Source organism: Scyliorhinus canicula, chromosome 20 (genome assembly GCF_902713615.1).
Source record: "Scyliorhinus canicula chromosome 20, sScyCan1.1, whole genome shotgun sequence".
In the NCBI taxonomy this organism is placed as follows: Eukaryota; Metazoa; Chordata; class Chondrichthyes; order Carcharhiniformes; family Scyliorhinidae; genus Scyliorhinus; species Scyliorhinus canicula.
Window position 1 is genome coordinate 35,053,799 of NC_052165.1, and position 14,064 is coordinate 35,067,862.

General features: G+C 46.6%; 1 protein-coding gene across 2 annotated transcripts in view; it reads right to left on the minus strand.

The window, feature by feature from the left end:
* Positions 1-13,320, minus strand: part of LOC119954833 (thioredoxin reductase 1, cytoplasmic-like) — a 55,147-nt gene extending 41,827 nt beyond the window's left edge. Inside the window, exons 1-2 of one of the 2 annotated variants that reach the window (XM_038780376.1) lie at positions 13,142-13,320; positions 1,962-2,084 (exon numbers count right to left, since the gene is read on the minus strand). In XM_038780376.1, coding sequence (XP_038636304.1) covers positions 1,962-2,048 — 87 coding nt within the window. In that variant the 5' untranslated portion in view covers positions 2,049-2,084; positions 13,142-13,320. Of the gene's footprint in view, positions 1-1,961; positions 2,085-7,954; positions 8,186-13,141 lie in introns of those variants that run through there. The other variant, XM_038780375.1, reaches the window with a different exon arrangement.
* Positions 13,321-14,064: the final 744 nt, after the last annotated feature.

The window sequence follows — 14,064 nt, forward strand, 5'->3', positions numbered from 1 at the left end:
CTGGGCTCGGTGCAAGTTACACGACGAGCAGAGTGCAGGGTTTTGGATGACTTCAGGTTTTTGGGAGGATGGCCAGAGAGCCTTGGGAGAATAAAGTCTAAGAGGTGTAACCTGCCACCCATTACTCACTAGTACCACCCTCCCCACCCCTGACATAACAGGCACCAGAGCAGATACCAGGCGCCAGAGCAGATACCACCCATTTTGTCCTCAACTCACTCGTGGAGGATTCAAGATTCTACGGTAGGTATACTACTGCCTTGATGCAAAAATGAATGGAGTCATAGTGATTTCATGATACATATGTTTTGGGAATTAAATGAAAGATAAATGGGAAAACCTGGGTTTGAGAAACTGGTAAATTTTCCCAAGATAATTATCATTCAAAAGATGCTCCATGTTTATTTAAAAGGAGTTTATAGTAAAAAGGTACAAAAAACAAATATTTTGGTCTTCTCTCAGCTTTGGAGCCATTTGGCGGGATTACCTGCGGCTAAATGTTGACTCTGTCGGAAATGCCGTCGTGTTTCTCGGCAGCGTCAACATTGCCTCAGCCGCTCCAGCTGCTGATCCCGGCATCAACTGGACGCCGCGGGGTCCACGCACGCGCCGTGGCTCCCTTCTCTGCACTAGCCCCAACGCAACATGACGTAGGCTACAGGGGCCGGCGTGGAAGAAAGAAAGCCCCATGCCCGAGAGGCCAGCCATCCGATCGGTGGGCCACGATTGCGGGCCGGGCCACAACGCCCCCCCCCCCCCCCCCCACCCCCCCACCCCACCCCACAGGCTGCCCCCGGACATTTCCACGCAGAGGTCCTGCTGGCTAAGAGCAGGTTAGACTGGCACCAGCGGCTCTCGGGTCTCGTTACGACCACTCTGCAGAGAATCGCGTCCTGGCGTCGGGGCACGATTCGTCGGGATTCTCCAGCCCAGCCCCAGACGGAGAGAATCCCGCCTCTTAAGTCTGGTTAAAATTGCAGTTGGTTCTCTTAGAGATACAAATTATTAATTTATCTCCCCATTTCTGCATGGGTCTCACCCTCAACCCAAAAAGTTGTGCCGGGTACGTACATTTTGAAAAAAGAATTTGGTACTAATTTATTTTTTAAAAACAACTTAGTCATGTAACTTTCCAGATCAAAGAAAGGTTGGAAAGCAACAGGTAAAAAGGGTCTTAAATAGTCATGTACTTTTCAGAGAAAGGGACAGATTTGGGAAGTTGTCTTTCTGGGAAATTCCAGGGGTGCCTTACTGCCACGAGGATGGGCTGCAAAGAGGTACCATTGCATTTTAGCTCATCTTTGCTTTTTCTCACCAGTCAGGTTTACAGAGCTGTAACAGTTATAAAATAGGCAGAGTTGGGCAGCACGATGGCGCAGTGGGTTAGCACTGCGGCCTCACGCCAAGTCCCAGGTTTGATCCCGGCTCTGGGTCACTGTCCGTGTGGAGTTTGCACATTCTCCCCGTGTTTGCGTGGGTTTCGCCCCCACAACCCAAAGATGTGCAGGGTAGGTGGATTGAACATGCTAAATTGCCCCTTAATTGGAAAAAATAAATGGGGTACTCTCAATTTAAATTTTTAAAAGTTAGTAGTGCTCATTTTGTTTTGTTCGATGCTTGTACAGAAAAATAACGTTCAAAATGTGAAATCTTGTGGAATCTAAACTAAATTCTCAGCTAGATCTCTCGATCACAACAAAAGCAGAGAATTTTTTTTAAATGTTTTTTGAATTCATCGTTTAGTTGGCCTGAAGTGGATTTCACATGCTATACTCTGTTCAAAGATAGTGGCGTAATGGCCCACAAATTGCTTCCTTCCAATTATTTTCACAAGCCCAGTGATCCTGTGCATGAAGGAATACAATGCAGAATCATTCATCTCAATTTACTCTCTACAGTCAGACATCTCATGCACAACAGCCATGTAGTAATTTCTGTACTGCCACTGCACTTAACTGTACCTTGGAAGCAGCTAGCCCCCCAGAGCCTCCTCCAATGACGATCAGATCGTAGTCATAGGACCCCGGCGATTCACTGGCTTCATTCATTGCCAGCCAATGTTCAAGCTAGTCTTCGTGGTGAACCTTCAGGGGGGACAAAACGGAAATGAACACAAAACCCACTCCATCAACACGGGAATCAATTTCTCATTCATTGGCTCTTAAGAAAGTGTGGTCTTTGATCATTCGTGCCAATAATACGCTTGAACAGAATAAGTTCAAAGTTAACCATGCAGACTAGAGGGTCCCTCCTCCCAGCATGAAGACCTTCCAATTTGATAAAAGAGATGCAGAACTAGCCTGCATTTACATTTTGCTGCTTCATGTCCTACCATGTAAAAATCAAAGATTTGCAGAAAATAAAAGTTAAGAAAAGTGGTTGATAGACAATGCAAAGAAAAAACAAACCCTATGGGGAAGGGGAAGTCTGAAAGAAAGCAGAAAAAAAAAGAGGGATTGGAGAAGAAATTCAACAAAAACAATGAGAACTTCTACAGATCTCAAATCAAACATCAACTCTGTTGGTCCATTCTGAACAGTAGCTATTAAAAAACAATTAAGGCAGTTGTCAACCACAGTTACATATCCTGATCAAGGAACTCATTTCACTATTGAATTATTGCATGAAATCACGACTAACCGTGAGGAACTTTATAGACCCTTATAATGCTGCATTTAAAATAAAAACAAAGCTAGAAAACATGGAAGGCAATATGATCTGAACATTTATCAGTCAAATGCTTCATTCAAAAAATCTAATTTAAAATGGTCTCAGCTATATTCTATCCACTGATTTTGTCAGTACTTTTCTCCGGTCCCCAAATCCATACTGCTATGAGAGAGTACCTTTAAGAAATGGGTGTTTATCAGTGATGTCAGAGTGTGGGTGGAGCTGGGGTGTCTTTACTTTTGTTTTAGGCTTTTTGCTGCAGGGTATTTTAGTTTTGTTTTCAGTGTTAGAGCTGAAGCCAGACAAAGCAGATGTACTGCTGTTCTCTCTACCATGAAAAGATCATCTCTTATCATTTGGTGAATTCAGAATTATAAATGTTCTCAGTAATGAATGTAAACCTGATGTGCTTCTGTTAAAATGTGTTTCTTTTGTCTTCTGGATGTTGTTTGGGAAGTTAAGGATTACTTAGTGTTGTATTCTTTGGGGGTTGTATTTGAATTAATGGTTGCTAAGATGTTCACTGTATGTGTTGAAAAGGTTAACTGGAGTTCATAGAATAAACATGGTTTTGCTTTAAAAAATACTTTTCCATTTCTGCTCTACCACACCTGTAGAGTGGGCCGTGTGCTCCCCATACCACAATCTATTTAAAGTTGTGGGTCAGGTGAATTCCATGACATACTTTGGGGTTCTCTAAACCCTGGCCCATAATAATACTTGGCTCACGCCTGCCGACATAAGTTGCCAAATTCCAAAAAATAAGTTAAGCAAGGTGATCAGGATCTTTCACCACCATAACTGCACAGAACAAGGCCATTTGTGGGAACATTTTCTCAACAGGAGAGATTTGTTGCTGACAGTCTCCTCGATTAATACTAAGAATCTTTATTGTCACAAGTATGTTTACATTAACACTGCAATGAAGTTACTGTGAAAATCCCCTAGTCACCACATCAGCGCCTGTTTGGGTATACAGAGGGAGAATTCAGAATGTCAAGTTACCCCTGTGGGAGGAAACAGGGAGAATGTGCAGACTCCGCACAGACAATGACCAAAGCCAGGAAGTGATCCTGGGACCCTGGTGCTGTGAAGCAAAATGCTAACCACTGTGTTACCATGACAGTCATGGCATGTTCCAACTGGAGAAACTAATCATGCCTGGGCCAGGGAAGAAAGAAAAACTGTTAAGTTGACAAGTTCAATCAGTTCAAAGTACAAACCCAGAGCTGACCTCAAAAGTTTTCCTAAATTTCGTTCAGGGTGGTGGTGGTGGCTGGGTGAGAAATGCTCCCACGTGCCCTGCTCTGGCAGGTGATGGTTTCCCAGGCTATCATGTTACTCTAATCCTGTTCAATGAAGCAGCAGGATTCTAATGGAAATTTTGCAACAGCAATAATTTTATTTGAGGTTATAAGCATCATCGCCTGGGAAGATGCTTCATCTTGACATTAAATAGTAGTCAAATGACTGTGGAACGCTTTTCATTATTGAAGTTTGAAGATTATTTTGGTATTAAAGTTTTAAATTTAGGGTAAGTGAAAGGGGTTATTGGACTGGTTTTACAGCTAACCCACAGCAAGTCGGGACGGTTTAATTGTTAGGGATCAAAGGGAGGCTCAAATTGTTCGACTGGAAAATGGTGCAACGTTTCAACACAAGTGTCCGTTTGATGGGCTGCTCTCTTTGTCCCTTTTAACAAAGTTTAATTGTTGCAACCTAAAATAGTATTAACACTTGAGAAAATGCCAGCCACATAAATAGAGGAGTCTCCCAAAATCCTAGAAAGGTGCTGTAGTAGGTGTCAGGTTGTAAACAATTTGTGCCATGAACTGTCCATTTACTTTCAAAATGGAAGGAAGCTGCGAGAGGTTAATTACCATTAGTAGCTGGATTAATGGCCAATATGATTCTCATTTGTCATGGGAAAGAGAGCAGAAGAAGCCATCTTTGACATCAGATTACAGGTTTCCCTGCTGAAAGCATTATCACTGATAAATGTTCCTGTGTGGTCAGCAGACAGAAGTTGCATGGCTTTGTGATCCACCATATCCAGATGCAGGAGGAAAACAGTGATGAGACATCTCATAATTCCAGGAGACTTGTCCTGATATGGCTGGGGTGGAAAGAATCATTGGAATAGACTTCACTACTGGGAGTGTATTTAAGAAGAGCACCTAGCGATACCAAACTTTCAAAAAAAGGTTGCCTACAGGCAATTCTGAGGGCATTAACCCCTGCAGCCATAATTTTTAAAGGAAGTCAATCGATAAGTTCCCCCCCACCCCCACCCCTATCAAGAAAGCAGGATGATAAGATAGGAATCCAGAGAGATATTACAGAGATAAAACAAACAAAACAGAGACAGGGTGCAAAACAATAAACAGGTTTATTAAACCCTGGATAAAAAGCAAATTATTGCGCTTGCTGAAATCTGAAACAAAAAAAAGAGAAAATACTGGAAAATCCCAGCAAGCCTGGCAGCATCTGTAGAGAGAGAACAGAGCTAACGTTTCGAGTCCAGATGACCCTTTGTCAAAGCTTTGTCGGAGCTTTGACAAAGGGTCTCGAAACGTTAGCTCTTCTCTCCCTACAGGTTTATTAACCCAACCTCTAGGAGGCCATCGGATTCAAATGCGCCTGACAGATATAGCAACAAAACCAAATACATTGTCTCCACCCAACGGAGGGTTACCAGAGAAATAAACTAGGTGACTGGTCGACAGGAGAGACAGCCTAATGGTATCCAGTGGCAAGGGCTTAAGCACCACTGCTTCTGCTTCTTTTCACACTTCTCCCTCCTTTTCTCGGCAGCTTTATAGTGATCTCACTTCTGATCACATGTTTATGACACTTTTCTGAGCAATTTAAAACAAAAACATCCATTTGTCAGGGAGTTTCAAATCTTTCCAGCCGTGAATTATATTATAACTTTGGTCTCTCTACAGAGATGGCAACAAAATTGCCTCTTCAATGGTGCAGGAGGGCAGTGTCAAATGTGCAGAATGAGTGACAGCAAGTCAAGCATCCCGTTCTTACATCCCTTCCTATGATCATCCCATTAAAGTCAGGGCAGGGGTTGGTGAGAAAGATGCAAAACGTGTGCTGGTGTTATTTGTTTTTCTCCATTAAGACAGCTGGTTTGTAATGTAGAACAAGGCCAACAGCTCAGGTTCAATTCCCGGACCACCTTACCAGAACAGGCGCCAGAATGTGGCGACTCGGGGCTTTTCACAGTAACTTCACACTTGTGACAATTAAAGATTATTCTTAAAGTTCTACTTTGTATGCAAGACAAAAACTGGATCTAAATTCATTGGGGGCAATTTTAACCCAGTTCATTGGGATCAGGTGTACACAATTTTACACCCTGTCCAATTTTACTCGTTGGGAGCAGCGTGTGAAACCAGTATTACACCCAGCTGGAGGCTGGGTGTAATACTGGTCCCCATTGAAACAAAGTGACCGAGTGTGTGGAGGAAGCAGATTAAAGTGTAATTTTCAAAAGGAATTGGATGAGCACCTGAAGGGATAATAGAATTGCAGGGTTACAGGGATAGGGAGGGCAAGGGAAACCACCTAAATTGCTCTTGCAGAGAACATGCACAGACAGAATGGCTGTAACACTGAGGCCATTAAAAAAAATTCTCCCACAGGTTGTGTAGAGGAGTCACCGGTTATTTGCTGTGTGGTCAGGTTCTGGTCTTTTGGGAGTGTGGTTAGAAAGAGCAGAAAGATGGGATTGAGAGAGTTAGTCTTTCTCCCAAAATAGTTTCTCAAACCCCTCACTTATTTGCAGCAAGCAAACCTGATCTCTTTCTTCCTCACATGCAAGCTGACATTAACCTTTTACTTTACACTGGGGGTTGGTTAACTCAGCTGGCACCAGACAGCTGGTTCATGATGCAGAGCAATGCCAACAGAGTGGGTTTAATTCCTGTACTGGCTGAGGGTACTCATGAATCATAGAATTAACAGTGCTGAAGGACACCATTCAGCCCATCGAGCCTGCACCAGCCCTTGGAAAGAGCACCCTACTCAAGCCAGCAACTCCACCCTATCCCCATAGCCCAACCTAACCTTTTTGGACACGAAGGGCAATTTATCATGACCAATCCACCTAGCCTGCACATCTTTGGACTGTGGGAGGAAACCAGAGTAAACCCACATAGACAGGGGGAGAATGTGCAGACTCCACACAGATAGTGACCCAAGCCGGGAATCGACCCTGCGATCCTGGACCTGTGAAGCAACAGTGCAAACCACTGTGTTACCGTGCCACCACTTCAACCGTTCCCCCTTGTCCAAGGTGTGGTGACCCCTCAGGTTAAATCAACAGTAGTCAGCTCTCAGGGAGAGAGCAGCATGTGGTCCTCTGGGACAGTAGTAACATTTACATTTTAATTTCTTCCCCCCCCTCAAAAAAAAGTCATTATCCCCCAACATTTAATGCTCCTACGCCAGCTTGGGAAGCATTTCTTGCTCAAAATCCCCCATTGCCCTGGAGAAGTGGTGGGGAGCTGCCTTCTTGAACCACTACGGTCTGTTCTTTGGGTTCCCCCACTTGTCAAGTGGAGTTGGGGGCTCCAGCCACCCTCCCAAGTGTCTACTTTGTGAACACTTCCAGCCTTTGCAGCTAGGGTTTTGCTGAGTCATCCTCAGTGACGATTTCTCAAGAGTGAGACACCACCAGCTCCCCTTTTACATTGTGTAATTCCACACGAACCTGCGCCAAACAACATCCACTGTCTGAAACTATTTCTTTATAACCCCCAATTCTAATATCAGTTTTATGTTTGCGACGCTGAAAGGATGGGAGCACGTTTAACAGCAAGTGGGCAGGATTGTCTCTCTTTTTAAAAAAGAGAGATTTTGAAGTAAGAGGTCTGAAGAGAATAAAGCAGCTAAACCCGGAAGATGTAGTAGAGCTCATTAATGCCTCTCGGGTCACAGAAACAGCCTGCTTAGGTCAGTGAGGATTGGAGATAAAATGCTCTCTGCCCCTTGTTCTCTACCCAATGTGGAAGGAAGTTCGCTACCCGCCTTCCCGCTCAGACCGTGAGCAGAGACAAACACATTGAGATTCGGAATCCCGCGGGCATTTTCCCCAATCGCCCGCTGTGCTTTTGTTAACATTCGGAAAAAGGGCTTGTCCATTCATTTTCCCGGAGAAGGTAATGCAAAAAAAAACCCCCACACACATTTTAACAATATTCTAGAGATCAGTACCAAGCAATTCCTGAACACAAAAGCCTGGATTCTTTTTTAGAAGAGTGGCTCCTACCTGCAGAGTTTTGCGCCTCTCTTTCTCTCTGCTGCTTCCCAGTCAGCACATTTGGCCCAATCGCCCTCCTTTGTTAGTCTGTTCACCGCTTCCTGAACCTCTTTCCACTGACGAAATACAGTGAGGCGGCAGCAGCCTATACCCTCCTGCAACCTGATGTCGCAACCACGAGGAGGAGCCTCCCGCTCCTCATCACTTACCTTCCACAGATGACTGACCTGTGAGCTACTTTCTTCCCCCACTCGGATTGGCTCGGGGCTGGATAAGATTTAACTGTTGAGATTACTGGCAATTTGTGAAAAGATTGAGTTTGCATGAGGTCAGCAGAATTCCTCAGATAGCCTGGCGAATGGTATCATCTCTGAATTGTGGTCAAGGCCCTGGCCGCATGCGGGTTGCTGCAACACGCCTTTCACTTCCTCGCCTGGCGACCCGACACGCCTTGTTGCTGTCCGGCGGCGGAGGTCCTTCTACAAAGGTGTGTCCACCCCCAACCCCCCCCCTCAATCATGGGAACTTGGGGTCCAGGGTGATGCATGCAGCAGTGCGGTGCCAGTCATCATTTGCACCAGTTCACGGACTCCCAAGAACCCTGCCATATTTGCGGTTTATGTCTATGAGCCACACCTTAGGGGAGACCCAGAATCTGCAAATTCTTCCTCCTCGACCTGTTCTCCAGATCCTCGAATTTCTCCTGCCACGTTTTATGGAGCGCCTCGTGCGCCTCCACTTTCACCACCAGGCACAGGATCTCGTCCTCGTTATCAGAGGCCTTCTGCTGCACCTCTTTAATCACTGCCCCCTGCATCCTCTGGGTCTCTACCAGCCTTTCGATCGACGCCTTCATAGGGGCCAACATCTCTGCCTTAAATTCCGCAAAGCAGCTTTGTAGAAACTCTTGCTGCTGCCGCGACCATTGAGCCCACGCTGCCTGGTCTCCGCCGGCCGTCATCTTGCTTTTTTGCGCCCGTTCTCCTCTCTTCTCTAATGTCCCTTTTCTGACCGCGCCGCTCCTGGTCCACTCCATACAGTGCTGGGGGAACCTCACTGCCGTCTTCCCACACCGGGAATCGTCAACCAAGTGCCGCTGGGGCTCCTTAAAAGGGCCCAAAAGTCCATTCACGGCGGGAGCTGCCGAACGTGCGACCTACCCAGGCATAGCCTGTTTCACGATTATTAAAAGCTCAAGTGAACCTCGCCGTTGGGAATTTGCCCCAGTGGAGGCAGAGAATCACGGAGGCCCTGGAGAATACTGGGTCAGGCCTGCTAATGATATACCAACAGCATTTACTGTACGTGTGTTCTGAAATGCATTGAAGCCGCTGTCGGGGCACCGGAGAATTGCGATTTGGCACAAAGCTGGCACTGGCCACGATTTTGCCGTCAAACCCGATTCTCCGCCCAATCGCATTACGCGATTCCAGCATCGGCTGAGGAAGAATCCCATCCTTGCTAACTAGCCAACCGTATAAGTTCGATCTTGAAGGCCATCTTTATTCTGTGTTTTGCAGGTGTGCATGTAACTTGGAATTTGAGCTTTATACTCTTTTAACTGTATGATAGAAATATGTTTGTTTTCCAGTGATTCTGCTGCAGAAATCACCGCGGATTTAGAGCCTGACATCAGGATCTGTCAGTGAGGACGTGAGAATTCCCTTGCTAAATCTCTCAGACTCTCCTTAAAACTTACCTCTTCACATGTCCTCGTTTCTTAAAAATCCATTCATGGAATGTGGGTATCGCTGGCAAAGCCATAATTTGTTGCCCACAACAAATTGCCCTTGAGAGCAACTAAAAGTCCACCATACTGCTGTCGGTCTGGAGTCAAATGTAGACCAGATCTGGTAAGGATGGCAGATTTCCTTCCCTAAAGAACATGAATGAACGAAGGGGGTTTTCTGACAATTGATGATGGTTTCATGGTCATCATTACTGAGACTACCTTTTGTCGTTTCCCAGTATATTCTGAAATTGAGGCAATTTTTTAAATTTTAGAAACTGACCACAAAAGTATGGTCATTCATGATCACTAGACTTCTCTTGTGGATTGAAACCACTTCCCTGTCTCAAGAGGGAACAAAACGAACCACCCAGTCTGATGCTGAAGCAATGTCTTTCCTGAAACTAATTCAAAAGGATATTATCGATCAAATGGGTCTTTAAAATGCTAAGTCACTGGCTGTCTCAAACTCTCAAGGATTTAAATTCACAACAGGATGTACAATTGACATAACCACCCACGTTACATAGAAAAGAACTTTGAAATTGTACAAGTCACATGATGAGGCAGCCATATTTTCTGTTTGCTTTTAAAAACACCAGAAGCTGGTCTACAGACAGAGTTCCACCAAAGGCCATCAAACCCATTGCAAGTGATCCAAGCAGCTGAAGTAATGAACAGCAATTCCTTGAAAGTGGAAGAAAGACTCCCTCCAACTTTCTTCAACTTCAGGTTCTGTCGCCATCTGGGATGGCCACTTCCAGAATACAAAATGGACACTCGCAAAGAATGTAGGGAACTGTGGACAATGTTAGGAAAACAAGCAGGCACAGTGCCTGAATGTATATTCGGGAAACAGTTACCAGATGGAATCGAAACTCTGGGTCAATTAGCATATTGATGGCCCATCTCCAGGAACAAAGGAATGACACTCAAGTAACTGATACTATTGCAGCGCCAGAAAGACACAAACAAAGCAAGGCCAACGGCCACCTAAGACACACCCAGCCATCAGGGCACCCACCCCTTTATTGGTCAAGATCGATAGCAATGATCGAGGAGCGGCCCAATTGATTAGGGCCAAGTTTAAGGCCCGCCTAAAAGCGCACAAAGCCCCTCCAAGTATAAGAAGGAACCCCCACGAGAGAGATTCACTCTCTTGGACTTGGCTCTCAAAGCGGAGAGACCGTCCACCAGCATCAACGGTCAAGATCAACGCTTGCTACCAGACAGACGACCTCAGCTGTTCTCCTGTACCTCTTCGAACCCAACAATCTCAGATCCGAACAACGGCCATTGTTTCTCTGACTGAGTGGGCACCCGAAGCTAAGTATAGGCATTAGCGTTAGAGATAGTTTAGTTTGTAGTACTTTGTGCATGTGTAGATCTTACTGTGTGTGTCAATAAATAGTATTAACTGAACTAACTAACTGGTGTATTGGCTCTTTGATCAGCATTTGGGTTTGAATCGAGAGATACCTGGCGACTCTAAGGCATAAACATAATTAGGATTCAGAAAGGCGACCATACTGACCGCCATATTTATAGCAAGTAAACAGAGCAACATTACTTGTGACTCTGGTAGGACTCAACCTAGAAGTGGCTTTGTCACTCCGAGAGAACCCAAATTTGAATTAGAATCCAATTGGAAAAAGAAAAACCACAAGCATAAGACCAATACTGATCAAACCACTAAAATTCGGAAGTGTGTTATTTGCATGCGTACTAACAAGGATACAAGGTAAACCTGAGAGATTTTGTCGCGTAAAACTGTCGGGAGTTTTGTAGGCCGGAAAATAGCGTAAGCCGTACCCGTGTTTACATCACCACTTTATCACTCCCTGTTCCAAATTCGGTAGAAACACCAGAAATAGTGTTAGAAATGGCAATGAAGGCAATGGAACGCCTTATGAACGCCCAAGAATTCGAGTTTTCACACCCACAACCCAAAGATGTGCAGGTTAGGTGGATTCGCCACACTAAATTGCCCCTTAATTGGAAAACATAATTGTGTACTCTAAATTTAAAAGAAAAAAAATAATTGTAATCTCATTGTTTTGTCTTCATCTGTATCTGGGGCGGGATTCTCCCAACGGGAGACTGAGGGCGGAATTCTCCGCTCCCGCGCGGCATCGGGAAGGCCATCGTGAACTCGGCCGAGTTTCACGATGGCCTCGGAGGCCGCTCCTCGCACCCTATTCACCCCCGCCCAGGGGGCTAGGAGCGGCGCTCCGTAAATCTCGGCCGCCGGACCTTGAAGCTTGCGTCAAGGCGGCGCGCCAAGAATGACGCGACGGCGGCGCCTAAGTGACGTCCGCCGCGCATGCGCAGGTTGGCCGGCTCCAACCCGCGCATGCGCGGCTGATGTCACGACGGCTGCCGGCTCCAACCCGCGCATGCGCGGTTGCCGTCTTCCCCTCCGCTGTCCCGCAAGACGTGGCGGCTTGATCTTGCGGGGCAGCGGAGGGGAAAGAGTGCGTCTCTTGGAGACGCCGGCCCGATGATCGGTGGGCAAGGATCGCGGGCCAGTCCCCTCCCGAGCACGGCCGTGGTGCTCTCACTCCCCTCTCCGCCCCCCACAAGCCACAAATGAAACTTTGGCGCCATGTTCACGACGGCAGCGACCAGGTGTGGTTGCCGCCGTCGTGAACCGGTCAGGAACGTCAGGCTGCTCGGCCCATACGGGCTGGAGAATCGCCGGTCGCCGTGAAAAACGGCGAGGGCCGATTCTCCGAGCGGGGGGTGGGAGAATCGCGTGGGGTGCCAGGGCGGCGTGTCGTGAGTCGCCCGGCCCTCCCGCGATTCTCCCACCCGGCGTGGAGAGTGGAGAATCGCGCCCTAAGTGCCGACGCCGGAGTGAAAACCGGAGTGTTTCATTCCGGTGTCGGAGGCCGCTCCTCGCCAGCGCCGCGTAAGTGACGTCACCTGCGCATACTTAGGCTAGCCGGCGCCAACCCGCGCATGCTCGGTTGCCGTCCTCCCCGCGGGCGCAAGAAATGGAGGAATGATCTTGCGGGGCGTCGGAGGAAAGGAGTGCGTCCTTCGGAGAGGCCGGCCCGCCAATCGGTGGGTCTGAAAGAAAGGATGAATGAAAGGAGGGAAGAAATAGGGGCAGGAGAGAGAAAAATACAAACTGAGAGAGAAAGGAAGAGAAAAAAAGAGGTAGAAAGAGAAAGAAAAAGAGAGACAGGAAATGAGAAAAGGAGAAAGAAAAAGAAAAAGAGAGGGAGAAGGAAAGAAAAAATAGAGAAAGAAAGATAAAGAAAAAGAGAGAAAGAAGAGGGAGGAGAGAAAAACAGAGAAAAGAGGGCGAGAAAAGCACTTTGCATGACCATGGGATGTCTCAAATTGCTCTGAAAGGGATTTATAAATACAAATGTTGTTCAATAATGCACAAAGCACACAAAACCATCTAAAATTAAGCAGGTTTTACAATGTAGACATTAAAGTTTTGGAGGATTACTTGCCAGTTTTGAAAGGTCTTGCTAGTTTGTGGGTCGATTCCAACTGCACAGCTCCTTTACTTCCTCAATACTGGGTGCACCAGTAAGGTCAAACATGTCAACAGCTGCTCCCTGAAGGGTTAGGCGGACTGCCAGAGTCACGGTGACAGTGCAAAAATCCACAGTGAATTCCAGCAAGCAAACACAATCACTTCTGCATGTGTGAACACTGAGACTACTGTGTTCTGAATGAGTCCCTGAGTATATATCTCATATATTCAAGTGTTTCGCTGTCGGCCATGACTCAGTTGGTCGCTCTCTCGCCTCCAAACCATAACCATTTCATGTCCCACCCTGGGACTTAAGTGCAAAAATTGAAGGCTGACACTCCAGTGTCGAACGGAATGCTACACCGTCGGAGGTCCCACATTTTGTAGAGATGTTTACCTGGGGCTCCATCTGGCGGATGTAAAAGATCCGAAGGTGCTATTAAGAAGAACTACTGGGGAGTTATCCCCAGTGCTCTGGGCAATATTTATCCCTCAATCAAAGTCACGTGAGCAGAGTATCTATTGTCTCATTTCTCTTGTGCGTGTTTGCAGTGTGCAAAATTGGCTGCTGATTTCCTGCTTGCAACAGTGAATACGGGGCAGCACAGTAGCATTGTGGACAGCACAATGGCTTCACAGCTCCAGGGTCCCAGGTTCGATTCCGGCTTGGGTCACTGTCTGTGCGGAGTCTGCACATCCTCCCCGTGTGTGCGTGGGTTTCCTCCAGGTGCTCCGGTTTCCTCCCACAGTCCAAAGATGTGCAGGTTAGGTGGATTGGCCATGATAAATTGCCCTTAGTGTCCAAAATTGCCCTTAGTGTTGAGTGGGGTTACTGGGTTATGGGGATAGGGTGGGGGTGTTGACCTTGGGTAGGGTGCTCTTTCCAAGAGCTGGTGC